At 51.1% G+C, this 24,160-nt stretch overlaps 2 protein-coding genes across 4 annotated transcripts in view; one reads left to right on the top strand and one right to left on the bottom strand.

Annotated features, from left to right (window-relative positions):
• Nucleotides 1-17,157, bottom strand: part of FANCI (FA complementation group I) — a 24,740-nt gene extending 7,583 nt beyond the window's left edge. For both annotated transcript variants that reach the window (XM_027465853.3, XM_027465852.3), the window contains exons 1-26: nt 17,000-17,157; nt 16,830-16,902; nt 16,167-16,297; nt 15,631-15,787; nt 15,500-15,557; nt 14,883-14,924; nt 14,435-14,558; nt 13,427-13,512; nt 13,115-13,247; nt 12,771-12,863; nt 12,144-12,280; nt 10,976-11,156; nt 10,311-10,398; nt 9,640-9,770; nt 8,895-8,965; nt 7,851-7,965; nt 7,391-7,513; nt 6,216-6,284; nt 4,866-4,967; nt 3,864-4,046; nt 3,647-3,768; nt 3,088-3,252; nt 2,490-2,669; nt 1,042-1,205; nt 611-687; nt 9-125 (exon numbers count right to left, since the gene is read on the bottom strand). In XM_027465853.3, the coding sequence (XP_027321654.3) occupies nt 9-125; nt 611-687; nt 1,042-1,205; nt 2,490-2,669; nt 3,088-3,252; nt 3,647-3,768; nt 3,864-4,046; nt 4,866-4,967; nt 6,216-6,284; nt 7,391-7,513; nt 7,851-7,965; nt 8,895-8,965; nt 9,640-9,770; nt 10,311-10,398; nt 10,976-11,156; nt 12,144-12,280; nt 12,771-12,863; nt 13,115-13,247; nt 13,427-13,512; nt 14,435-14,558; nt 14,883-14,924; nt 15,500-15,557; nt 15,631-15,787; nt 16,167-16,297; nt 16,830-16,902; nt 17,000-17,095 (3,018 nt within the window). In that variant the 5' untranslated portion in view covers nt 17,096-17,157. The remainder of the gene's footprint in view (nt 1-8; nt 126-610; nt 688-1,041; nt 1,206-2,489; nt 2,670-3,087; nt 3,253-3,646; nt 3,769-3,863; nt 4,047-4,865; nt 4,968-6,215; nt 6,285-7,390; nt 7,514-7,850; nt 7,966-8,894; nt 8,966-9,639; nt 9,771-10,310; nt 10,399-10,975; nt 11,157-12,143; nt 12,281-12,770; nt 12,864-13,114; nt 13,248-13,426; nt 13,513-14,434; nt 14,559-14,882; nt 14,925-15,499; nt 15,558-15,630; nt 15,788-16,166; nt 16,298-16,829; nt 16,903-16,999) is intronic.
• Nucleotides 17,158-18,720: 1,563 nt separating this feature from the next.
• RLBP1 (retinaldehyde binding protein 1) lies at nt 18,721-22,554 on the top strand. 2 transcript variants are annotated; one of them, XM_005030025.6, is made up of 8 exons: nt 18,721-18,859; nt 19,860-19,902; nt 20,095-20,223; nt 20,374-20,575; nt 21,072-21,250; nt 21,508-21,666; nt 21,969-22,079; nt 22,256-22,554. In XM_005030025.6, the coding sequence occupies exons 2-8, from the start codon at nt 19,891-19,893 to the stop codon at nt 22,412-22,414; spliced, it is 951 nt and encodes a 316-aa protein (XP_005030082.1). In that variant the 5' UTR covers nt 18,721-18,859; nt 19,860-19,890; the 3' UTR covers nt 22,415-22,554. The 2 variants fall into 2 exon arrangements, with proteins under 2 accessions (XP_005030082.1, XP_038040788.2); XM_038184860.2 differs by having other exon boundaries at nt 20,095-20,575.
• Nucleotides 22,555-24,160: the final 1,606 nt, after the last annotated feature.

Genomic DNA, 24,160 nt, shown 5'->3' on the forward strand with positions numbered 1-24,160 from the left:
TGAAGTACCTGCTGAGATGTTGGGTCCAGGAGTTTGGACAAAGTGGAGAGAACGGTGACGAGTAACTGCGTTTCCTTGGAGTTGAAGTCATCTTCAGCACTGCTGAACTGGTTCACCAGAGACCTCTGATCATGGGGAGGAAGGAGAGAGACACTGAGCTCGCATGCTTGTTGTGGGGACGTTTTAAGAAGTAAATAATCAGAAGCTGCAGCATATAAAGGAATTTGCAAAGTTCAAGGATGAAAAAAAATATAAAGAGAGGAATCTTCTAAAGAGCACACACTGATTTTTTTTTATTTTTTTTTTTGAGTGCTTACTCAGAGGTCCACTTTTGATTCAGTGTGACTTCTGCAACTTACTCAGGTATGTTTTGTGCTGCATTGCAGGACCTTAGAGCTCTCTGAATACATGTGCACTTCAATCCTGCCCTGCACACTGCCCTGAAGAAGCCTTCCTTAAGGATCAGAAACTTTTCTGAACAGCCAGTGACTCACAGTGTCAGAGTTGCTAGTGCATACTTGATTCTGTGGTCAAGCAATAGAGAACTAACAGCATTTTCTGCCAGAATTACAAGTGCTTTGGAACACTTGCAGCACACAGTGGTACTTACCTGAAACTGTCGGATCTGGAAGGCAGCTTTCTCTGTGACATTAATATCCGCTGCTTCTGCGTCACCATCAGTAGTATCTGGCAGACAGAAAGGTGCAGAAAAGAGCTAAATGCCAAGAGCAGAATACAGGATTTATTTCCAAAAGTAGGAAAGACTGAAACTGCTCACAGCTAGGGAAGGAATACAGACTGTAAACCTGTGGTGAGCACAAAAACACGCTAAAGGCAAACCTCAAATAGAACACTGTATCAGACCCCAACTATCCTCTGCTGACAGACCGATGGCAGGTAAACGTATCTTGGAACTGGCATGAAAATCCATGGCTACTAAACTCTCCTTGCTACTGAGGAACAAGGACTGGACCCCTCTAGCTATGAATAAAGAATACATATGGGCTGAACATGAAGGCTAGCATCGTACCACATGCCTACCCAGGGCTTGTAGAAACTGGGGGATCCTAGCAGCGTACAGCTGCTGCACCGTGTTGAAGATCCGCAGACAACCTTCCAAGCACAGCAAGGAAATGCTTTTGCCCTTCTTCTTCCCGGACTCTTCGACAACAGTGGGAATTGAAGTGTACCTCCAAAGCAGGACCCTAGGGGATGGGAGAGGAGTTGACAACACACACTCCAGTAAAGCTGGCTGCACAGTGCAAGAGCCTAGAACATGGCTAATCACAGAATCTTCGGTTCATATTTTTAATATAACTAAATTGGAAGGTCTTTTTCCTATAAGAGGAGTGAGAAGAGATCCACTTTAAAGAAGACTGTTTCAATGTGAGCAGAACAGCCACTGCTTTCTGCCTGCACAGCTAAATAACTTAATCCTTCCCATATGCCAAGGGACCTTCCAATCCCAAGTCCATTTTTAAGGACTCCTTTCTTTCATGCAGTTTTTCTTCTGTCTCAGACTACCCAAACACTGACCACTGGTGTCAAATCTGTCAATGACAAGAGCAGCTCATCTCCTGGCAGTTTAAATTTGTGAAATGTCAGCTATCTCCATAGGGCTCTTTATAAATAAAATCAGAAAGGTAAATGCAGGCAAAGCAAAGTGAAAAGCTTCGAAGAAAGCTAAATTGTTTGGCCTAGAGGAGACATTTCTATTTGCAGGCAAACACCTTTTTCCTGCCCCTCTAACTGTTCTTGTTCCCTTTCTTATTCTCTCTCCCTTCTTCTCATTAATTCTCTCTGCTGTGTAGATGAACTTGCTCTATTTCCATATCCAATCATGCAAACATGTACCTCATATTTAGCCCCAATGACTGCAACAAAAATAGTTTCATCTATGGGATGAGACAAAATATACAGGTAATTTGTTTTTTGTGCTCTCTGCTGAGAAGGATCTGAAGCAACCACTTGCACATATGACCCAGATCCTAAAAGACATTTAGTTGCTTAATATTCTCAGATTTCCAAAAGATTAGATGCCTGAGTATCTTCAAACACCTTGCAAACATCCTAAAAAAAAATGTTTTCTGAATCTGGTGTCCCTCTTATACCTGTTTTACAGTGAAGTGAATTTTAATTTCATAGTTTTCCAGAGGCCTCAAGAATCTAGCCTGTAACCATGCTACCTCCCCTGTGACTCTAAGTGACGAACCAAAAGTCAGAAAGAGGATTAAAATGAGAGTTTGATGTTGTTTGGTTCTTCCAGGCTAAAGTAAAAAGTTAAGAGTTGTATCACTCACTCTAGCACCAAAACCATAGTTGCTCCACTTGATTTCTCGGGAGCAAAGAAAGGCAACAATCTAATTCCAGTGATAACAACTGTTTCAGTTACAGACTGCATTCTTCTTTCAAAACCATGGGAATCTAAACTCCCCAAAATGCATTGCTGCTTTTCAGGGCTGATGACTGCACGTTCCACAGTGACTCACCGTGTGATTTTGCAGAGGTTCTGAAACATCTTCTCAGGATTTTGTCCGTCTGGTCCATCGGTTTGTCCCGTCTCCTCCAGCTGCTGCACCTTCTGCAGTGCTACGCTGACAGCATAGCGCAAGAACTCCGTGTTGGAGCGCAGAACTGCCAGGCTCTCCTCGTGGCTTTGGGCATCGTCCCTGAAGAATCAAGAGCACTGTCAGGGAATTGAGGATGCACTGAAAAAAGCACAGGGATGGCCTATCAGCACTGCGTCTCTTCACACCAGAGCTCTAGTCACAAGCAATACACTGTATAGAACAGAACTATCACTACACCTACTGCTTGCTTTCAGTTTGCCACATTAAATTCAAGATCTAAATATGCATTTACACACAAAAAAAACACCCTGGATTCAGCTAGTGAGGAAAAGACCCTTTGTCTGGAAAAGACACATGATGCTGCTCTCCAGACAGTAAGTGCTGTTATAGAGGCTTCGTACAGACATGAAAACATCTGTATGGTGTACACAGTGCACAAGATCAGGCAGCATGCAGACACCATGGAAGCAGCTTGTGAGCAGGCCTGAAAGCCACTCCAGATGGGACAGCTTCTCACCTGAACAGAGCTGTGAGCAGAGTAGATACAAAACCCATGGACAGGAAGCTCCGTGCAATTTTGTTGCCCAAGGCAGATTTGTTCTTTCCAGCTTTCTCCCTCAGGATTTCAGAGAGTTTATTGTAACAGGTAAACAGGCCTAGGACATCCTCAAACTTGTTCTTACTGCAATAAAGCAAAGGGAAGCATTAGAGAAGAAACTTCAGTCTTAAGGTTCCCCATCCCAGCTTCAGCTGCCAAATTACACAGACACCTTCTAGATGATAAAACTATGACATGACATCTCCCTGCCTCCCTGACAGTGTATACCTCATCCACTCCTTCTTGACCTGCCCTTCTACAAAATGTTATATCACAGCTCCCACAACACATGACATTCAGAAGACACTCCCAAGGTTCTGTGAATATCTGTGCCACAAGGCACATACACTCAGAAAACATCACTCTGACTCTGCGTTGGGACTATTATCCTCTGCTTGCAGAGTCTGTGTCCTGCACTCCAAAGAGCGAGGCACAGCAGAGCACAGCTAGTGCTAGAGGGTAAGATTTGATGTTTTACCTGAAATTCCCTATGTTGAAATTGTACTCAATCAGAACCTCACAAATTCCCATCACCTGGATGGCATAGATGTTATTCTTTACACCAACACCAGAAGACAGAGAGAAATCTGCTGATTTATCCTAAGAGGTAGAGGAAACAAGTGAAAGAATCATTTCAAAACCTGACAAGAACTCAGTGTCTTCTGTCACTGAGTCAAACTGAAAATCTGATTTACCAGTTCAAAGTCTTCCAGCTCACTCTTGATCATCCGTCGTGTGACAGATTCTAGCATCTCCTCAAAGTTTTGCTCAAATCCCACATCCTCCTCCTCCTCATCGTCATCTTCAGCTCTTTGGCATAAACGCACGGTGCTCTTATACCAGGCTAGACAGTGTTGGATACAGCAGAGCAGATGGGCCTGAAGGAAGCAGCCACACAGTCACAATCAGCCTTCTAGAAAGAGACTGCTGTCAGATGAGGACAGCCCGTTCAACGTCACAGGCTGGACCATTATAGCTTGATGCAAAGAACCAGAGGTGCCTTCAGAGGTTCATGTCAGTCTCAAGAATACGCCTAATTCCCAGAAGAGGCTTTCTGTAACCCTACACGCAGTTAGAGTTCTAGCCTCAGACAACATTGTCTGCGTGAGCTTGCCTACACAGGATGTACAGACTTAGCTCCCACAACCCAGCTACTCTAACTGTTGGAGGAGACGGAGAGGGAATTTCCAAGAGGGCCCTCACTGCAGCTGAAGTGTCTGCTCCCTTCCTGGGTGTGCTACTGCAGCACAGCATGGAAGCTTCCTTAGGGAAAAACAAAGCAATGAATTGGAATTTGTTCCCTTGGAAATCCCATGAATCGAGATCTCATCTGCAACAATATCAAAGGAACGAGATCAAAGGGCAGGCTCTTCCCCCACATCACACACTGCACGACTATTTTATGCAGAATTAAGTTGAAGGAGGAAAAATAACAGAGTGAGCTCAACAGAAGATAACAGAACACGACACCGCTCCTTGTGCATTTTTCACCCAGGTCCCCCAAACCACTTTGCTAACAGAGCTCTGATAGATAGCCTCAGGCAGGGGTGAAATGCCCAGCTCTATTGTCATTAAAAGAATAGCTCCAAGCTAGAAGACATTGAAGAAATAGGAGGTATTCAGCTCATGTAGCAGCACAACTAAAATCCTATGGAACAGATGAACTCGCAGCTGTGGCCAGCCAATACAGCTCTTACCAGTGGTTCCTGCAGAAAGATTTGATCTCCTTGAGCCATAATACAACCCTCAAGTTTCAGTGGAGGCAGGAGGTCTGGCTGGGGCAAGTAATATTGTTTTATCTGCCACAGAAAACATGAAATAAAAATAACCAGTTACTTAGTAACTGAGCCTCTTGAGTTGTTTGAATACAGAATACGATAATCTTTTATCTCCATTCTACAAAGGAGAAACCAGCACCATGGTAATGGGACCATACACGTAACTCAGCCCCACCATCTGCTCTGCTAGTAATTAAAATCCCTTCTCCAGTTGCTCTCGTGCCTCTCAGTTAAAAGGCCAGGTCACTGTGCTGAAACAAGTCTATCCGACCACTTCCTGTTGTGTTCCTTCAACACGCAATGCCACTTGTGTTTCACCTGCAGTGTTACCCACCCTTTAAACAGCGAGGAAAAGGAACTCTTCCTGTTGCCCCACCTCGATACTGAACGTTTGGCCCTGGTATAACATCCGGCTTCCTGGCCCAAGGACGCAGGCAGATATGGAAGCTACCCTTGGCTCTACAACAAACCTGTGACAGACCGTGCTTGCACCAGGTCCTTGCCATCCAGCACAGCACATGAAGGAGATATGCTCCAAGTACTGATGTAGGAACAGAACCAAATAGGGAAAGTTTGGCATGTAATGATGCTATAAAATGGTACCCCGTTTGCACCAAATTCCCATCAATCGCCCTCTGCTACCCAAAAGCTGCCTTGGCTCTGTTCTTGTTCCCTTCTCGGGCCCTATACTGGTATGGGAAAGCTGGAATTAGTCAGCATGAACTCTATGGATGATTAAAGGGAAGAAAATTACTTGTCTCAAAGAAAGCACAGCCTGTCCAATGGATTGAGGAAATGTGATTGTCTTGTTGCCATGAGCAACGCTGTTGGGGGATGAGTTAATCCTCCTAGATCCTACAAGGACTTGGGTACTCTCCCTATGGGAGGACAGCAATAATAATTACATATCCTTGGGGATGCATGGGAGGCTGACTGCTGTGCACTGCTAAGGAACGGGGAGCACACAAAACACTTCTCTGGGCATCAATTCCAAGATGCTGCAAGAAGTGTCAAGGATTGTAAAGGGCTCCAAGAGATCATTTCTCTTCCATCCTGCGTCCTGAGACAGGATATGAACCAGTTTCCACAGATGTTTACCTAGTCTGCTTTCTCAATATAGCAGGGATTCAAACACCTCTCTGTAGAAGTGCCGCAGCACTTACACGTCTTGTGAGTGCGTGGGAGAACTATTTTCCTGATATTTAACCTAAATTGCTTGCTGTGCTGGTCGCAGTGCGGAATTCTTCGTGTCACAGAGCAGTGCTTTACCTGGGACAAGAGCGTTTCCATTATAGAGCTGGCCAGCTGGGAGTTCCTGCGAAGGACATCATAGAAACCCTGAAGACAGGAAGGAAAGACAACTTGGCTTACTTGACAAAGAAAATACACCATATGCAAAAGAAGTTTGCGTCACAAGACAGAAATGACCCTTTAGCACCATCCATGAGCAAATAACAATGTGCTCAGTGTAAAACCCCATACCTGGCAAAGCAAAAACTCAACAGAAAGAAGGTATGAATCAGAAAGAGCATATATTTCCTTGCAGGAGCCCTCTCACAAGCTGTATCTCCCTAGCAGCAGTGGCATCAAGCCCAGAGTGACTTTCATTGCTATTTAACACCAGCACTAGATCCAACTTCAAACTGTGAAATCCTGCTTCAAAGGCAAAACAAGTCAGTGGGGAAACCGTAGGAGGCAAAAATCCTTTAGACTGAGAAATCTCAGTGGATGGATAAAACAAGCACAAGTCCTATAGCAACACTGAAAAACACATACAAAACTTGCAGCTCACTAAAGGTCAGTCCAACCAAGTCAGGAAGGAAACAAAATCTCTCTCATCTGAACAGTTTAACTTCTCTCAAGCTGGTACCCCACAGTTACTCAGATGTGAACCCACAAATTGCTCTGTACACTAGGCTCGTTGTCGTGAGAAATCTTACAGAAAAACAAACCTTTAAAGGAGACTGCAAAAGGATAGGAGAAAAAACAGGTCCCTGATGCAATCTTTAAGGAAGTTTCCCCCTTCTCTCCAAGCAGGGCTTTCTTTGGAGCCCCGTGTTAGCAGAGCTGCACTGCTTCCATCCGATGCCTGCCATAACACTGCTCCCCACTGGGCATCAAGCACGCTTCCCATTTCCTTGGCCACGCCAAAGGAAGAGAGACTTTGATTTCTACTCTTAAGCAATGCACGAGACAAGGAAAATACATTAGCATGCCTTTGGGCTTATGATGGCCCAAAATAAAAAGAAGCAGAAGGATTGAAAAAAGAAATAATATTTTTTTATCCAGTGCCTGGTATAAGTACGTGTCCCAAGAAGAACATAACTGAGACGATGGGTCATTTTCTACAATAACGTGATCATTATTTACCTGGGGCTACAGCAGAACCAGACTACAGCAGAGCTACTGACTGTTTAAAAGGAGGCCAGAGAAACCATGTTTACCTCATATAACATGAGTCGGACATCCGCTTGCTGGCTCAAACATCGCCTCAGGCTGCCCAGGATTTCGAGGCAGAAGGCCTCATTAGCTGCAGAATTATAGCAGGCATGAACATCTGCCTGGACCTGAGATGGAATATTAGTCACGTTATACTGGTTACAGCTCTCAAATAGCACAGAAGCAAGGTGAAAAGGGGCCTGACCCCTAAACAGTCACTGAAATAGTCATGAAATAAGCATGCTGCCAGGCAGCGTGCTGTAAGAGATAATGACTCCGAGAACCTACATCCCCAGACCAGCTTGTCTTTGCATGCTGCATTTCCAAAAGTAATTCCAGGACTAACCCTTACTCAAGCTGTATCTCCATTTTGGGGAAACACAGCACTCCGAGTTGCTTCAAACTGCGCGTGTTAGATGTAAGACTGTCACATACCTGCACCACAGCCTGCAGAGCAGCACTCACCTGAGTGGCACCAATGGCCTGGCTGCACTGGGAAGAAGTCAAGCTGCCCAGAATCTTAAAATTTCGTAACAGAAGCAAAAAGCCAGCAACTGCAGCTTTACGAGCATCGAGCTGCCTGTGAGTCAGGGGGAGAAAAGAGAAGCATAAAGAAGAGAGGAAGCAAGAACAGCATAAGAACAACATAAGAACAACTCAGCGATGAAAAAAGGTCCACAAAAACACAGTGCCTGGGCCCACTGGCTCTGTATTCCCCAAGAGGGCAACACAGCCCCAAGCAGTTCAGAGGCTGGGAGCTTGCTGGGAACTCCTTTGCTTTACACTCCCAGCATTTTATTTCCTTTCTGCCCTTCCAGTGCTCACATTGAGGGAGAGCCCCAGACACAAGCATTAAACATCCCTTGAAAACTGGAATAGGGTTGTCTCGCAGAGCTCATCTCAGAGATGCAAAATTCCTCAAAAGAAAGCTATTTTGCTTTGCTCACGGAAACCCCCAGATCCTTCCCCGAGACCAAGTCCCTTGCCTTGAATAATAATGCTGAATTATGAATTCTGTTTTCATAACCAGGCAGCCACTGCCCCACAGAACCCAGTCTACAATCACAGCATTATGAAGACAGCAGGATGTATTTATTGCTCAAAGCATTACCAAGACAACAAGCCTGCTTCTCTACCATTTTGTAAGAGATCAGAACGCTGAGATGCCACCTTCCCCCGGAGTCAGTGGTTCCTTCTGGACTCTCCCTAGCATCTGGATGTACTCATTTGTAGAGAGCATAGGATTGGTTTTAATTTTGCCTTCTTGTTTGGAGTTCCCAACAACTTTCTGAATTTCCAAAGACCTTTCATGTGGGGGTTGGGATCTCTCAGCGGGTAGAGCTCTGACTGTACTGCAGCCCTAAGGCCGAAGGGACAGATGTCACCATTAATTACTGGAAGAACACAGTAAGACGACTCATAGCCAAAGCAAACAAAAAATTCTTCTGCTCCAAAAAATACACATATGAGTTGCAGAAGTCTTTTCAAAGAATCCCCTTCCCAGCTTACCTGGAAAAGATAGCTTTTTGGAGAACAAGTATCAGGGAGTCCCTCACTGACATGCTGACTTTGAGCAGGGGCTGGAAAGGAAAATATACTTTGGAGAGAAAAGCACTAAGGCATGCCAAGCCCTTGGTGCATATGAGCTCATCTTCCTCAGGCCCATCTGGCCCTGCATTTCCAATACTGTCATCAGTACAGTAGGGAAACCAAAACATGTCAAAATAGCGTAATATAAAATTAAACCCAGAGAGCTGTAGCAGCAGGACACCTTAGCAGGTTAGTGAGGACACAGTGCGAGGGTTTGGGAAATGACTGCTATAATCAGTTTGGGCTAAACAGGGAGAAGTTGAACCCCAGGGCAATATCTCAGCCCAGCCAAAGAGAAATACTGACATGGAGCTTGGAAGGATTAAAAAAAACAAACAAACAAAAAACAACAATGACAGCTACAGCTGTTGATCTGGACCCATATACCTAGGTTTCTATGTCATGGAGCATCTGGGCATCTTTCAGATGAAAGGTCAGCACGGAGCAGTTCCAGCACCGTTCCAAACGGCACCATGTTTTTTGCTAGAGGGCACGTGCATACCCATGCTTGAAGAACAGTTCCATGCTACATTGAACAACCTACAGCAGAGCATTAAGGCTTATTTTACAAGAAAGGTTATTAGATCATGCATGTAATTGTGGCCTGGAGCTATCGCTGGAACTAAACTAACAAGGGCATTTATGGAGAAATGCTAAGCCTTACCTGCACTGCCCGGAGGAGCCCTTGCACTGTGTCAATGGGCAGAAAAGATAAATTGTCAAAGGTCTCTGTGACTCTGGAGGATGAATTCTGAAGCACAAGAGGAGCAGACACAACAATATTGGACAGCAAGTCTGAAAAATAAAATGACAAAAGGAGCAGCTGCTGCCAAGGGGCCAAGTCTATATTAGGAAAGAGAGCAAAAGATTTCTGTAGGGTTAACAATTACAGAACAATCAAAGCCCTTCCATTCCTTGGAGAAGTCATAATAGGATGAGCATTGATAATCTGAGCTCTACGGCAGGCACAAAGTGCAACATGCTCATAGCCTGGCTGCAGGGCCTCATCCCACCAGAGGGCACTAAGGTATAAGAGAAGAGGCTGCAGCACAGGCATTGGCAGCCCCAGGGACTCCCAGGCACCTACCAAGGCTGCCGGGAAGGCAAGACTAGCAACTGATGGCCACCAACTTTCTGTGCGTCAGCCATTCCACGGCAACCGCCCGAAAACATTTTTCACCTGCGACAAACGCAAGGTGATCCGAGGCTGGCACCTCAGTGAGAAGCAACGACAGATTTTCCTGGTTTCGGGTCACTTCAACAGGAACTTAGCTTCTGAGAAGCTACGTTCTGAAGTGTTCACAGAGCAGGACACAATTCTCTCTTTCCTGTTACCTATGAAGTGGCTGACGGGAGATGCTGCTTTTGTGAGGACTCTGTTCAGGACCTGCTCAAGAATATCACTTCTGATGGGCTCATGGACCTGAAATGACAGACAACAAATAAAATCAATACCTACACAAACGTAAGACATTCCTGTACACCAGAACACAGGCATTGTCCTGCACAAAGCAAATCCATCCAAATCTAAAGGCTAAACTAGAACTGGTTGTCAGAAGTCCCTTTTTCAGTTAAATTCAGACAGGCTGATTCAGGTTTCATCCCAGTCCAATCAGAACCAGCCCATCAGCAAGGCACACACGGTACACTTGAAACATAATGGGGTCAAATTGTCTGTGGGATGCAAATTTACCACTTCAGTGAAGATGCTGGTTTCAATCCCACAGCTGTCACATTTTTTTTGTACCTCTGAATTTCTCTACCTTCTCTGCAGTCTCTCTTGTGTAACAGTGCTTACACAAGTATCATGCTAGACGGAACAGATTAGGATTGGGTCTTTATGAAGATGACCTCTTCCTGCTGGACAGGGACAAAAAGGAAACCAAATCCTGTCTGTGAAGTGCTCATGGTGGATACTGTAGGCAAGGTTTTGACACCATTCACCAAGAGAGAATAAGAACAGATTCCCCCTGCAAAGAACCCTCCAAACCATACGCTACCTTAAATGTTTCCAGCAGGATACTTGCTCCCAGTCTGCAAGCCTGCTGGGCTGGTGTTTTTGAAAGGCCAAAATTGGTCTCAGCAGCTTTCCCTCCAAAGGGCTTTTTTGGTTCATACGATTCCATTAGGCTGAAGCCGAGATCCACCAGGCCCTGAGTAACATGGTCCCAGCCAAATGCACTGGGGAAAACATTAAACAGATCAGAAAAGAAACAACTTAGTCACAGAAAACATTTAGATTAGAGCAGTCTGTATTAAAATCCTCCAGTCATTCCAGATGCAGAGCAGCAGCAAGAGGTGTTTGTTCACCCCAGGGAAGGTACCACCCCTCTCAGCCCTGTGACTATCTTTAGGTTGAGGGGCAGGTGCTCAGCCCACACATTTTGCATTCCTGGCTCTCCAGCCATCAGACTTCTTTTCCAATCCAAAGGTTTCCTTCCTATGGGAAGTGTGCACTCAATCTCATCTCAGCGTGACAGTGGGCTGCAGTCTGGATGCACAGATCCTATAGATCCTGAGTCTTCAAGACACAGAGGAAGGCAGAAGAGGAATGCCTCACATCAAACTAAAGGACAACTGATGACAGATCACAGATATCCCACAGGATGTTTAAAGGACTAACCATGTGGAGGAAAGTAAACACTGAACCTATCACTCATCCCTTGATCAGAACACAAACTACAGCAGGCAGCATGACTCATACCATCAGTTTCTTTCCTAGCAAGAAACAGACAGGGTTCTGATGGGTTTAGTCCTGTGTACAACCAGATGCTGAGATTTGGGGTGGAGGAGGCACATTTATACATCTAAATTTGTTTGTTTGTTTAAATTCACCAGTAGAAAACTGTGATAGAATCATAGCATCAAAAAAAGTTGGGGTTGGAAGGGATCTTAAAGATCATCCCATTCCAACCCCCCTGCTATGAGCAGGGGCACATTCCACTAGACCAGGTTGCTCAAAGCCCCATCCAACCAGGCCTTAAACACTTCCAGGGTTGGGGCATCCACAGCTTCTCTGGGCAAAAAGATAGAACCTTTGGATTTTGACATTGTTCCCTGCTGGTAACAGGTCAGCAGCAAACGTGATCCCAGAGCATTCCAGCAAGGCTGGAACACTCTCCCTCCCCAAGCCTGCTGAGCGTTCTGCAGCGCACAGCAACAACTCACCTATTTTTCACCACCTCCAGAATCACAGCTGTTATATCATACTGCTGAGGAAACAAGTCCTGCAGAAACTTGGAGGCCTGCAGGAACTGCAGGTCCTTGCAGCTTCTTGTGATTGATGTTTTCAAGAAATCAAATATCTGGAACATAAAATCACTGAGCATGAGGAAATAATCTTTGAAATGGGATCTGTATAATCTTGGGCACGTTCCAGTACAAGCACCAGGCAGAACACAAGTCTCAGTACAACCTGCCAAAAACCTTAACTCACTTCTTTCTCAGGACAAATACACCAACCTCATTAAGTGTCCCAGAGAAGGTAACTGGCTGCCAGATGCACTTCAGGTGTCTACCACAGAGCCAAAATGTTAGAGAAGGTAGACAATGCTTTTCTTCTCACCCTACAACATTTGGCCCACAGGAATTACAATTCTGGAAAATTCTGATATTGTTCTGGAGTCTTTTATAGTGTTTGGTAAACTACAGGGTACTGATGATCTGCCTCCCCACCAGCATCCCAAAGCCACTTTTAATCTGATTCTGATGAGACATTGATCTAACTCTTCTTCCCTTCTCACACAAGGCTGTGTGCACTGCCACAGAAGTTCTCTGTATATCTATCGCACGTACCTGCTCTTGCAGTCTGTGTTTTACTGCAACCGACAGCAAAAGAGCCACACTGAAGGGACACAGAGCTTTACCGGGGTCCTTCTGTTGCTCAGTCTAGAAAATAGTAAGCAATAGTTAGAAAGCATGCTAGCTTCAACTGCAGCATCCCACCAATCAAACTATCAAGCTCCTATCACACTGCTGCTGTGGCACAGATGGGAACACGTCTCTTTCCACGTGACACTTCATGAAATCATAAAATGGCCATAAAAATTGTTAAATCCCTTCTAAAGATAACAAGTGTTGATTTTAAAAGCTCTGCTTCAACACCTTCAAGAACAGCACCTGTTCCATCTCTGTCATACCTTCAGATGTTTGATTAACTCCTCGCCTAGGTCCTGATCCAGGTTGATAACAGAAATGATATGGAGAATGACAGTGCCTTCCACGTGGCGGAGCTGGTCTAGGGGCACCGTGGCTACCTCAAGGTCCACTGATCTGTAAGGTTTACCAGATTAAAAAAAATAAAAGAGCCATCCAATGCCACAAATTATGTCTTAGGCATCAGGGAGTATGTACTTGTACAAGGCCTGTCACATTCAAGAGTACCGGGCAGGACAAGGGTGAGTGTAAGTACCCAGGTTGTAAAGAAAGGGGATGACAGAGAGAGAACTTACTGCGGAACCTTCTGTTCTTCCTTCAGTCTCTTGTCCAACTGATTGAAAAAACTGATGATTCCTTCCAAAACAGTCTTCTTACTGCCCTGCAAGAAAGGACATTACGTTATGCAACTGCGTGGTCTGCAAGATCCCGGGGAGTTACCCTCTATTCCCACAGCAATTACAAATGTCACGGTATCCTTTATGTCCCTTCATAAATTGCTGAGGTGCTGGAAGGCTCCTGCACTGCTCGCTTCCAGATGAAATGACGAACAATGACTTTAGTTTGTCCCCTTCTTTTGACCGCACTTATTGAAGAGTTGCAGAAGCTGCACCTCTCACAGTTTTTTGTTTTGTTCCAAGTCGTTATTAATTGGAAAGGATCCTTTATATTATAATCAATTAGGAAGGTTTTCAAACTCGTAACTTCATATATATATGATCACATTTTGGCCAGTGGACACCAACGACCTCCCGTAACACATGGGTAATTCGCTTTTGTCTGGACCCTTTTGGCAGGTACTCAGTCACAAACAAAGCAAGAGCCAGATCGCTCTGACAAAGGGCAGATATGTCGCTGGCAGCCTCCACTTGCAGGACGAGACAGAAGGGGAGACATTTCCAGTACAAGTCACAGTACAACCCAGAAGAGTTATACTGCACGAGGCAATATTACACTAGAGGCAAGCAGGCCACAAAGAGTGAGCAGACCCACGCTTAAGAATACTGAAAGCAATCCACTCTGCTGTCCCCTGGGTCTGAGCTCATCCCTTATTTCCCAAAGGTTCCCTGCTACAGTTCCCCATAAAAGAACAAGCTTGTATCTTCCTCTGAGCATTCAGCTTCTTCAGGCCAGAGGGAGATAGAGGAAAAAAGCAAAACAAAACAAAGCTGATGATGTCCTGCTCCCCACGGCAGATTGGGAGCGATCAAAACCCCTTCCAAAATCCAGCCTGTAGCTCAGCTTGTGTATATTTTTTCTTGTGATGCATGCTCAGGAGGAGGCCACCTCCCATGAGCTGTTACCTTAGCAGAAAGCAGCAGCAGCTGATAGACCAGGGGGGGGATTTCCTGCAGGTCTAATTTGGAGAACATCCTAAGGACCTTTTCCACCACAAACTGCAGCTCCTCTCCCGACAGTGGAATATCCCTGTTGGACCAAAGACAGAGCCTGATCATTTTCATGAATTTCCTTCAGAGTCCCCCAGTAGATTCAACCCATAACTAGACAAAGAGTTCACGTACAGGCAGGCAGCAAGCTCCCAAAGCTCTCAGCAGAACAGAGATCACCCAATACCCAAGCACTGTCCCAGGATACTGTTCAATCTGGACATTCATTGACCGAAACACCCACGGGGTGACACCTGCTATGCTCAGACAATTTGCACTTTCCCCAAATTACCTGTGAGATGGGACATGGAGATGACTGCAGCACAAGAAAGCATTGGTGCTTGCTGAAGGAAAGAAAAATTACCTGAACATGTTGGCAAGATGTATCACGCTCTGAGGGTCCCACCTGACAAAACAAAAGTTTGCCAGGAAACTGAGTGGAAGCAGAATTATTGTTTATCCCTTGATTCAGTTTCCCTGTTTGTTACTTCCTGATATTAAGATCAGAAGCCAAATTTCCAACCTGAAATCACCACTGTCACCCAAATTACCCAGACTTAGAATGGTTCCAAACTGCCCTGGCCCCCACAACAACAAACATCAAGAAAGGAATAAAAACAAACACTTCCTGAGACCAACTCACACAACACTGTTACAAGACCTGGCAACAGGCTGTTCCTTTGCCTTTCCAGCCAGGGAGGACACTGTCACAGAGGGCACAGATTCAAAGACGACAGAACAGGACACAGACAGAGCCATCCAACTCGTCACCACGTCCTTCTCAAAGCACAACACAAAGCACACTGTTTTGACACATAACTAAGGAAACGACAGGGCTGTGGACACATCTAACTGCAGATTTAGCTCTCGCCACGCCTCTGGGGTGTCACAGGGATTTCTGTAAAAAGCCCAAACAGGACTAGGCCCTGGCTGAGTTTTTACCAAGCTAACGCACAGCGGAGCTGGCCGAGAGGTACGTACTTGCTGGAGCAAAGAGTATTTATCAGCTGTTTCTTAAACTCTTCCCCATTCAGTTCACCTAAAAAAGCAAAAGTCTTTTAGGTGTACGCTCCAGAGGGAGAGAGGAGAGGCTGACAGAAGGAGAAGGTTACCTTTCCCATAAGCCAGGCTCTCCTTTGAGCTGGCCAACGCGGTAAGAACAGTGGAAAACAGCTCCAAGGATTTCCCATTAGACAGGCTGCCGCCCTTAACAACATCAACAAACAGGGTGGCAAGCTCAGCCAACGCGGGGCCTGGCAGCTGGCGAACCTGGGAGAAGATGGAATAACGTGAAAGAGCCTGGGGCAGGCACAGGAACTCTCCTCATACACGTCCTCATGGTCACCAAACACTCAGAACTGTGACATTTCTCACAGTGCAGGGCGTCTAAAGGGGGAGTTCACCCCACGACCTCTATTCCATGCTGTCTTGGACAGAACAGAGCACCTAATCAAGTGAAGGCAATTACGATTTTGGAGTCTAGGTCTAGATATCCAAAGAAAATCATGTTTAAACACACGGCAAGTTCCAAGACCCTCTTAGTCCAGGGCAGATCCACAGCTCATTTGTCTCAGTGGTGAAGCACTCGGTGTACTTGCTAGGGGATAGGCAGCAGGCCTCAGGAGAGCCAGCCCTGAGGAGCTCCTACCTCCAGCATCAGCAGCCCGATGATTTCGGACGCCTTGCTCAAGTGCAGATCCCCTGACTCCACCAGCGGGACGCAGTGCTTGTACACCTGCAGCCTCCTGAGAACGCCACTCGGCTGGGAACACGGGGAGCCTTATAATGAGAAAACAAAGGAAGATGAGGAATGGAAACAAGGTTATACAAATAACAACGCCTTTCTAAACAGGAAATTTGCAGGGCTAAACCGTCACTCAGCCGTAGCTCCCCATTTTGTATATCTGACAACACAGATAAAAAACGGAGTACAGGAAATGAGAATCTCTTGGATAAAACCGCCGAAACACTCAGCCCTCTTGCCACACTCTGGTTCTGCCAACCTGCCCTCCAGGCTCGGCAAGTGGCAGCATTTTGAGGCGAACCACTTGGGAACTGAGCTTCAGCAGCCAGCAGGTGAAACACACCTACGTGCCAGCAAAAGTCAAGCCAATATAGAATGCGGTCACCAAAAACGCGTTACTCCAGCTCCCTTTTCACTGCATAATCACTTCGTGCTGTCACATCCCGCTTACAACCGCCTGGCTCTCCCCAGAGGCGCCCCTCACAGCCCGTGCTGCTGCCCACAGCCCCACCCAGCTCACCCAGCTCACCGTGCCCCCCCCGGGGGCCCAGCCCCGCCACCACCCACCTCTGAAGATCCCCCTCAGCAGCGCCGCCGTCTCCCTGCCCCTCAGGGCCTGCTTCGTCACCATCTCGCCCAGCTGCAACGAGAAGGCCAAGCTGCCAGGCGCCCCAGACGCCGCCAGGAGAGCCCCCGGCTCGGGGGTGAGGGGTTACGGGGGGGCCACGACCGCGCACCTCGTCCTCCCCCAGGCCCTGCAGGGCCTCCTGGAGCCGCTCGGGGCCCTCCTCGGCCGCCAGCGCCAGGACGCGCTGCGCCATGGCCGCCGCCATCTTGCCCGCCCGCCCGAAACTCCCGCCCGGAAGTGCCGCCCGTCACCATGGCAACAGCGCCCGCCCCCCGGCCCTCACTTCCGGTGGCCTGAGGGAGCCCGACCCCTGCCCCTCCCCCTCCCAGTTCCAACCCCCAAGGTCACGGGTTCGAGTCCCGGCCCCGGCTGCTCCGCGGGGCTGTGGCGCTGGGGGGCTGTGGGGGGGTTTAGGGACACGCCGAGCCCTCGGCACGCAGCCCCCTGCCGTGTGTCTAACCCCACTTTAGCCCCACTTTATCCCCAAAGCTGTTGCCTGCGAGTGGCAGGGCATGGGGTCCATGTGGGCGCCGTGCCCCCATTCCCCTTGGGATGGGGTTTGGCCGCTCTGAGGCAGGGCGGACGGCTTGGTGAGCCCCTCAGCGGGGTCACGCAGCTCAGAACAGGGCTTTGGGGCTGTCCCGGTGCTCCCCCAAGGGCTCCAGATGCAAAAATCCCCGTGGTTTGCCCTCACGGGGCTGCCACCCCTCGGGGCTGGTCTGTGGAGAAATGCCCAGAGAAAGGGCCAGGGCACAGCTGGGGCCGTGTGGGGTCGGCACAGGGCAGGGACTGGGCTGCTGGTGGCTCTGGCGTCACCGGGGGGCTTGCTCCAGGCACGGGTTTCCCCCTCCTGCCCCTCTGTGGGAGCCCCGTGCCTTCCTCCTCCTCCTCCTCCTCCCTCACCGAGGGGTCTCAGCTCTGCTGTGGGGCAGCGTGGTGAAATCCAAATCCGTAAATCCTCACGGCGTTACAAAACATGCCTTGTGTAAGCCCCTTCTTTCCCGTTCACCACCACCACCCCCCAAATCCCCAGTGCAGCAGGAGCGCAGCCAAGCCCCTGGCTCTCAATGGGCTCCTGTCTTCCCTCCCCGTGGAGGAGCCACGGGGCTGCAGGAAGCAGCCGTGCGTGGCACCGTCCTCATCCTGACCCCATAAACCTGTCCCGATGGAGAGAGAAGGCTGGAAGAGCTCCCCAGCGCCCAGCAGCCTGGGCACACGGTGACGTGGACACCTCAAAAAGCCTCGTGTCACTGTCCCCAAATTATCCCTCTGGCCCCGAGGTGGGCTGCCCTCAAGTTCCCAGAGAAGCCAAGCATTGGGATCACCAGGATTGCCTGTGATCCCCATCCCCTGGCCGTCCCCTCTGTGTGCAGGACACCACCAGTGAACCTCCACACCAGGGCTGTCCACACCACACAGGACCAGCCCCATTCGAGGACACCGTTTGCCCACATTTTTTATTATTTTTAAAGCAAAACAAATGCTGCTTTGCAGGGAGGTGACAGCGGAGGAGGAGAGGATGTGGGTGCATCCCCACCTGCCCCACAAGCACCCCGGCCGAGCTCCCCCCGTGCTCTCTGCTCGCAGAGCTGGGGGCAGAGGCGGGGGGTGGCATGCTGCCCACCCCCGGCCCCACGCTAATGAGGGGGTTACACAATGAGGAGCTTTTATACTTCGTTAATCGGGCCCAGCAGCCCGCCCCTCCGCGCACCCGGCCCGCAGCCCTCCTGCTCCGTCCTCCCCTCTCCTCATCTGCCTTTTGTAAGGTTTTAACGGGGCTCGCAGCCTGCTTCGCGCGGACTTAATTATAAAGCTGCGGCGAGTTGATGCCTTGTGACGGCCTAATCCCAACCCGGTGACTCTACAAAGCTTTCTCCTGGCTTTTCTTGCTGCTCCACTCCGGCCTCGCTGCCCAGCTGCCTGGCCCCACTCCGCGCTCCCAGCCTGGTGCAGGTTTTCCCTGTCCCTGGTGAGTATGGGGAACGTTTTGCAGCTGAAATATTTTGCATCAGGCCCCGTGGCCCAGCCTTCCTCGACCTGTCACCTCCGGGACTGGGGTTGTTTTCCGTGCCTCAAAAAAGGGAGTGCTGGTGGGGGAACCCATGGGAGGTGTTGGGACAAGCGGGGCACTGGGGAGATGCTGAGGGGTTTTGGGGTCTGGTGTCACGGCTGGGGATGGGCTCTGGAGCTGCAGGGGCTCTGGTGTTTGGTGAATATCATGGGGACAGCGTGCCAGGAATGAAAGGCAACAGGGTGGGCAGGGAAGGCAGCTCTGTGTTAAGAGGAGGAGGTGGGAGCGTTGCCTGAGGTCGTTCTGCATCGCCCTCCATGACTCAAGCCTTGGAGTGGTACAGGAAGAGCCCAAGGGCCAAGGGGAGCATTTGGGGAGCAGGAGGACACCCCGTTACACCCCATTCCCGCAAACATCCCCAACCCAGCAGCTCAGCAGGGCCGTGGCAGCTCTGGGCCATCCTACAGGGACTCCCCAGAGCAGCACGATGAGCACCCACAGGGCAGCAGGACCCACACCACGCGTGCTGCTTGGGGCATGTTGCTCGTGCCAGATCTTGGGAAGCACTTGGTGCTCCCCGCACTGCCCTGGATGTGGTCAGAGGTAACACCGTGCTGGAGGAGCTCCTGGGGTTGTGTGTCCCCATGACCCATGGTTGTTCTTGGCCACAGCCTCCCAAAAAATGTAAAACCAGAAAAAACACCATGCTGGAGGCATCAGATGACCAATACCCACGTATTTAATCTGCTTTTGCAAACAGCCCTGGTGTTTCTCCAACACTCTCAGCTTCCACCAGGCAGCCCCACGGGCAGCGGGCGGTGGAGCTGAGGGTGCTGTGCCCACCAGGTACCCTCCTCCACCCCAGTGCAGCCTCTGTGGGATCAGGGCAGGAGGGACAGGGGCACAGGGTCTGCAGGGGCTTCAGATCCCCACGGTAATTCCTCCTCCTCTCTTCCAGTGTCCTGCTGCTGATAAAGGCTAGAGGCAACATGTCTGCTGTTGTGAGTACTGAGCATCCCCTCCCTGCAGCGCTGAGCTGTGGCACCCCTCGCTCTTCCCTGTCCCTTGGGGTGCAGCCCAGAGGGACCCGCACAGCGCCGGGGCTGTCCCCAGCCTCGTGGGGCTGGCGGGGAGGGAGGTGGGGGGCTGTGAGCAGAGGATTCCTCAGCCCCCCATCCTCTCCTCGCCCCCAGACGGGCACCTTCCGCATCGTCTCGGAGGAGGAGCAGGCCCTGCGCACCAAGCTGGAGCGCCTCACCACCAAGGACCATGGCCCCGTTTTTGGGAGGTGCCAGCAGATCCCCCCGCACACCCTGCAGAAGGTGAGGCACAGCCCAGGGACCCGCAGCCCGCGGCACCATGTCCGGCTGCTTTTCTGTGCCAAAACACACGCCGGGGTGGGTCTGTGGGTGGCTCGGGGTCCCCAGGGCTTTGTGAGGATGCTGAGGACCCTTCCCTGCTCCCCACCCCAGGCAAAGGACGAGCTGAACGAGACCGAGGAGCAGAGGGAGGCGGCGGTGAGGGCGCTGCGGGAGCTGGTGCAGGAGCGGGCGGGCAGCGAGGACGTCTGCAAGGCGGTGGCCGAGAAGATGCAGGGCAAGGACGACTCCTTCTTCCTCCGCTTCATCCGTGCCCGCAAGTTCGACGTCCACAGGGCCTACGACCTGCTGAAAGGTGGGGGGCCCTGCGCTGTGGGGGTGGGTGGGGATGGGTGTCCTAGTCCCTCTCTGCACCTCCCAGTGCACCCAGACCCCTGGCAGGGCACGGGAGCGAGCAGCAGCAGCAAAAGGCAGGGCTGGAGGTCTCTGCTCGCATCCTGATGCGTTTTGTGCACGGTGCCTGGGGGGCTCAGCACCCCTGGGACCACTCCAGGGCAGGGGTGGGCTTGTGGCACCCCCTCCCCATGCTGGGGGTGGCACACGGAACGGACAGGGAGCAGGGGTTGGCCACGGGCTTTTTCCTGCCTGGCTCTGCTCTGCTCTCCTTTGTGTCTGCCGGGTGGATAATGAGTTGTAATTATCAGCACTGGCTCGCAGACGAGCTGTTTTGTTCACCCCCATTTTCCCAGCACGTTCCCATATTCCGTGCCTGCGGGGTGCCAGGGGCGGGGAGCTCACCCCGTGCTCTCCCGGCTTCCCAAGGACGGGTGAGCAGCTTTGTCCCCCCGCAGGCTACGTGAACTTTCGGCAGCAGTACCCCGAGCTCTTCGACAACCTGACCCCCGAGGCTGTGCGCAGCACCATCGAGGCGGGCTACCCCGGCATCCTGGCCAGCAGGGACAAGTACGGCCGGGTGGTGATGCTCTTCAACATCGAGAACTGGGACTACGAGGAGATCACCTTCGACGAGGTCAGCAGGTTTTTGGGGGTTGTTCCACCCAGGTTTAAGTAAAACTCTGAATTTCTCCTGGTCCGTCCCAAGGGGCTCCCCTTCTTTCCTCCTGGTGTGGTGCGGGTTGCAGGGCACAGGGTGTGCATCTCCCAGCCCAGATAGCTTGGGGTGAAGGGGGCACCACACCACTAAATCGGGGGGCTTTAGAAAGGAAGGACCCGCAGGGCAAAGGAGGAAATGGAGGCACGGAGCCTGCTGTCACTCCTCCCATCCAGATCCTTCGTGCCTACTGCGTTATCTTGGAGAAGCTGCTGGAAAACGAAGAGACCCAGATCAACGGGTTCTGCATCATTGAGAACTTCAAGGGCTTCACCATGCAGCAGGCGTCAGGGATCAAACCTTCCGAGCTCAAGAAGATGGTGGACATGCTGCAGGTGAGCTGGAAGAGAATGTGCCCAGGGCCAGCAGGGGGCTGGATTGCCATCATGGAGGGGCTGTTCCCCATCACACCCTCCTTCCTTTGCTCCTTAATTGGCTTAATCCTGCAAGATGGGATCTCTGCAGCTTCCCTGCTGCTCCTGGGGCTGGGATGGCTGAACCTCTGGGTCAGAACAAAAGAGGGAGGCTGGGGAAGGGGCGTGGAGGCAGTGTGGGGTTTCTCTTGCTGCCCACCTCCTCTCCCAGCCCTACGTGGAGCACGGTCTGTGACTGTCCCCATCTGGGCTTGGCATCCTAGGACTCCTTCCCAGCGCGCTTCAAGGCCGTGCACTTCATCCACCAGCCTTGGTACTTCACCACGACCTACAACGTGGTCAAACCCTTCCTGAAAAGCAAACTGCTGGAGAGGGTGAGTGCGGGGAGGGGACCCGGGGGCAAAGGGGGGTAAAGCCGAGCAGACGGGGGGAAGAAGGTGGAAGAGCTGGGACTGCTGCTGGCTCCCAGCACTGCCGGCACCCCCCAGGCACCCCTTTGCCACCTGTGGGGTCACCAGCTCTCTGCTGAGGGTCGCTCCCCTCGCGCCAGGTCTTTGTGCACGGCGAGGAGCTGGAGTCCTTCTACCAGGAGATCGACGCCGACATCCTGCCGGCAGACTTCGGTGGCAACCTGCCCAAGTATGACGGCAAAGCCACTGCGGAGAAGCTCTTCGGGCCCTGCATCGAGGCTGAAGACACGGCTCTCTAAGGCGGGGGCCGCCCCCCTTCCCCCCTAACATAGGCTCAGAGGTGGTCCCCTAACCCCAACCACCTCCCTCCTGTAGCGTTGGTTGAGTGACTGCTGGGAACGAGGCGCTCCAGGTGCATTGCCCCGTGCCTGTCCCCATCCCCAAACCTGGCTGTGGGCCACCTGGCAGCCCCGTCCCACCTGGAATAGGGTCCCTGCCCCTCCTGGAGTAGGGTCCTTTCCCTGGGAGCCAGCAGAGAAAGCTGGCCACCAGCCTGCTCCTGCAAAAAAAAGGGGGCACGGGGGAATGACCATGCTGGGAAGGGGGGTGGTGGCAGCCAGGAGGATGTCCCTTTGTCCTGGGCACACCGCAGGGGTTCGGATGCAGGTAGGACGTGCCTTGCTCTGCTTCAGCCTTAGCTTTTTCTTCTGTGGGGCAGTGCAGCCGGAGAGGGGCTCCACAGCCAGCCCTGGGGGCACTGGGGAGCTCCTGGGGTGGCATCGGCTGGAGGGGGGACAGGCAGGAGTGGGGGTAACGCAGCCGGAGGCCGTCACAGCAGGAGGGCCCTGCCAGGGGCTGGCTGAAAGCTGGACGCGGAGAAATAAAGAAGTGTTTAACAGCACAGCTCCTGGGTCCCTCGTGGCACACGGCAAGGGACAGGGGGAGGCTTTTGGGGCACAGGTGCTGCTGCTCAGCTCTGTTAGAGGCTTGGAGCAGCAGCCCTGCTGTGAACAGGCCTCTTGGCACAGAGATCAAGGAACCATCCTTCCCCATCCTCCCTGCATCCCAAAGCAGAGTTCTCCTTCCCCTGGACCAGGCCCCCCAATTCTGTCCCCTGCTTTAGCCAGAGAAAACAGCCCGAAAGATGCAAAGAACCCAAGAAGGGCCCAGATGGAGCTGACTACCTAATCCTCACTCTGTCAGGGAGAAAGAACAGCAGCCACTGAGGGTCAGAGATGAATTTTAACCACAGGACAGTGAAAGATGTGCAGATTTACCCCCGCAAATCCCCTAAAAGCCTTAACACAGCTGCCTCTCCCAGCACTGCATCTGAGAAGGAGCTCAGATCAAAGCCGTTCACATCAGGAAAACCCCATGAGGAGCCCCAAAAGGAGGAGGAGGAGGGCACGAGAGCTGCTCACGACCAGCGAGGGGTGGCAGCACTGCTAGCCCGGGACTTGACGGTCACCTCCTCCTCTGCCACCCCAGTATTGCCCCCTCCTCCCCGTCCCCCAGCCACACACCAGCGCCTTTCATTAGCAGAGGGCCAGAGCCCATCCAGAGCCGACAAGAGCTGCATTCATCAGGGCACTGGCTCGGGCTCAAACCAAACAGGAGGCTGGCTCCGAAGCCGCCGGGAGGACGGGGCCTGTCTGGGCTGCAATCCCTTTCCTGCAGCCTCCGCAGCGCTGCCGACTCGCTGAGCACCACGGACCCTGCGATCCCAGCCTTGTGCCGGGGCCCCGAGGAGGACTGGAGGCAGCTCCTCACCCCGCTGAGCCCACCGAGCAGCCCCAGGGAAGCCCCCGCAGCCCTGGGGCCAGTGAAAACACAACAGCCTGGCTTGCTCGCTCAGGAAAGCAATCACACCTCCTCTGGGGGAAGAAAAAGCAACTAGGAAAGGCTTGAGCATTACCTGTGCACGCAACACGGGCTGCAAGGGGAGGCAGGGGGAAGATGAACTCAGAGCTAGGTCCCCAGGCTGAGCCACCAGCCCGTCAGCTGCTGAGAAAACCACACAGGGCTTTGCTCAGGGGACAGCAAGG

Source organism: Anas platyrhynchos, chromosome 11, assembly GCF_047663525.1.
Source record: "Anas platyrhynchos isolate ZD024472 breed Pekin duck chromosome 11, IASCAAS_PekinDuck_T2T, whole genome shotgun sequence".
Lineage (NCBI taxonomy): Eukaryota > Metazoa > Chordata > Aves > Anseriformes > Anatidae > Anas > Anas platyrhynchos.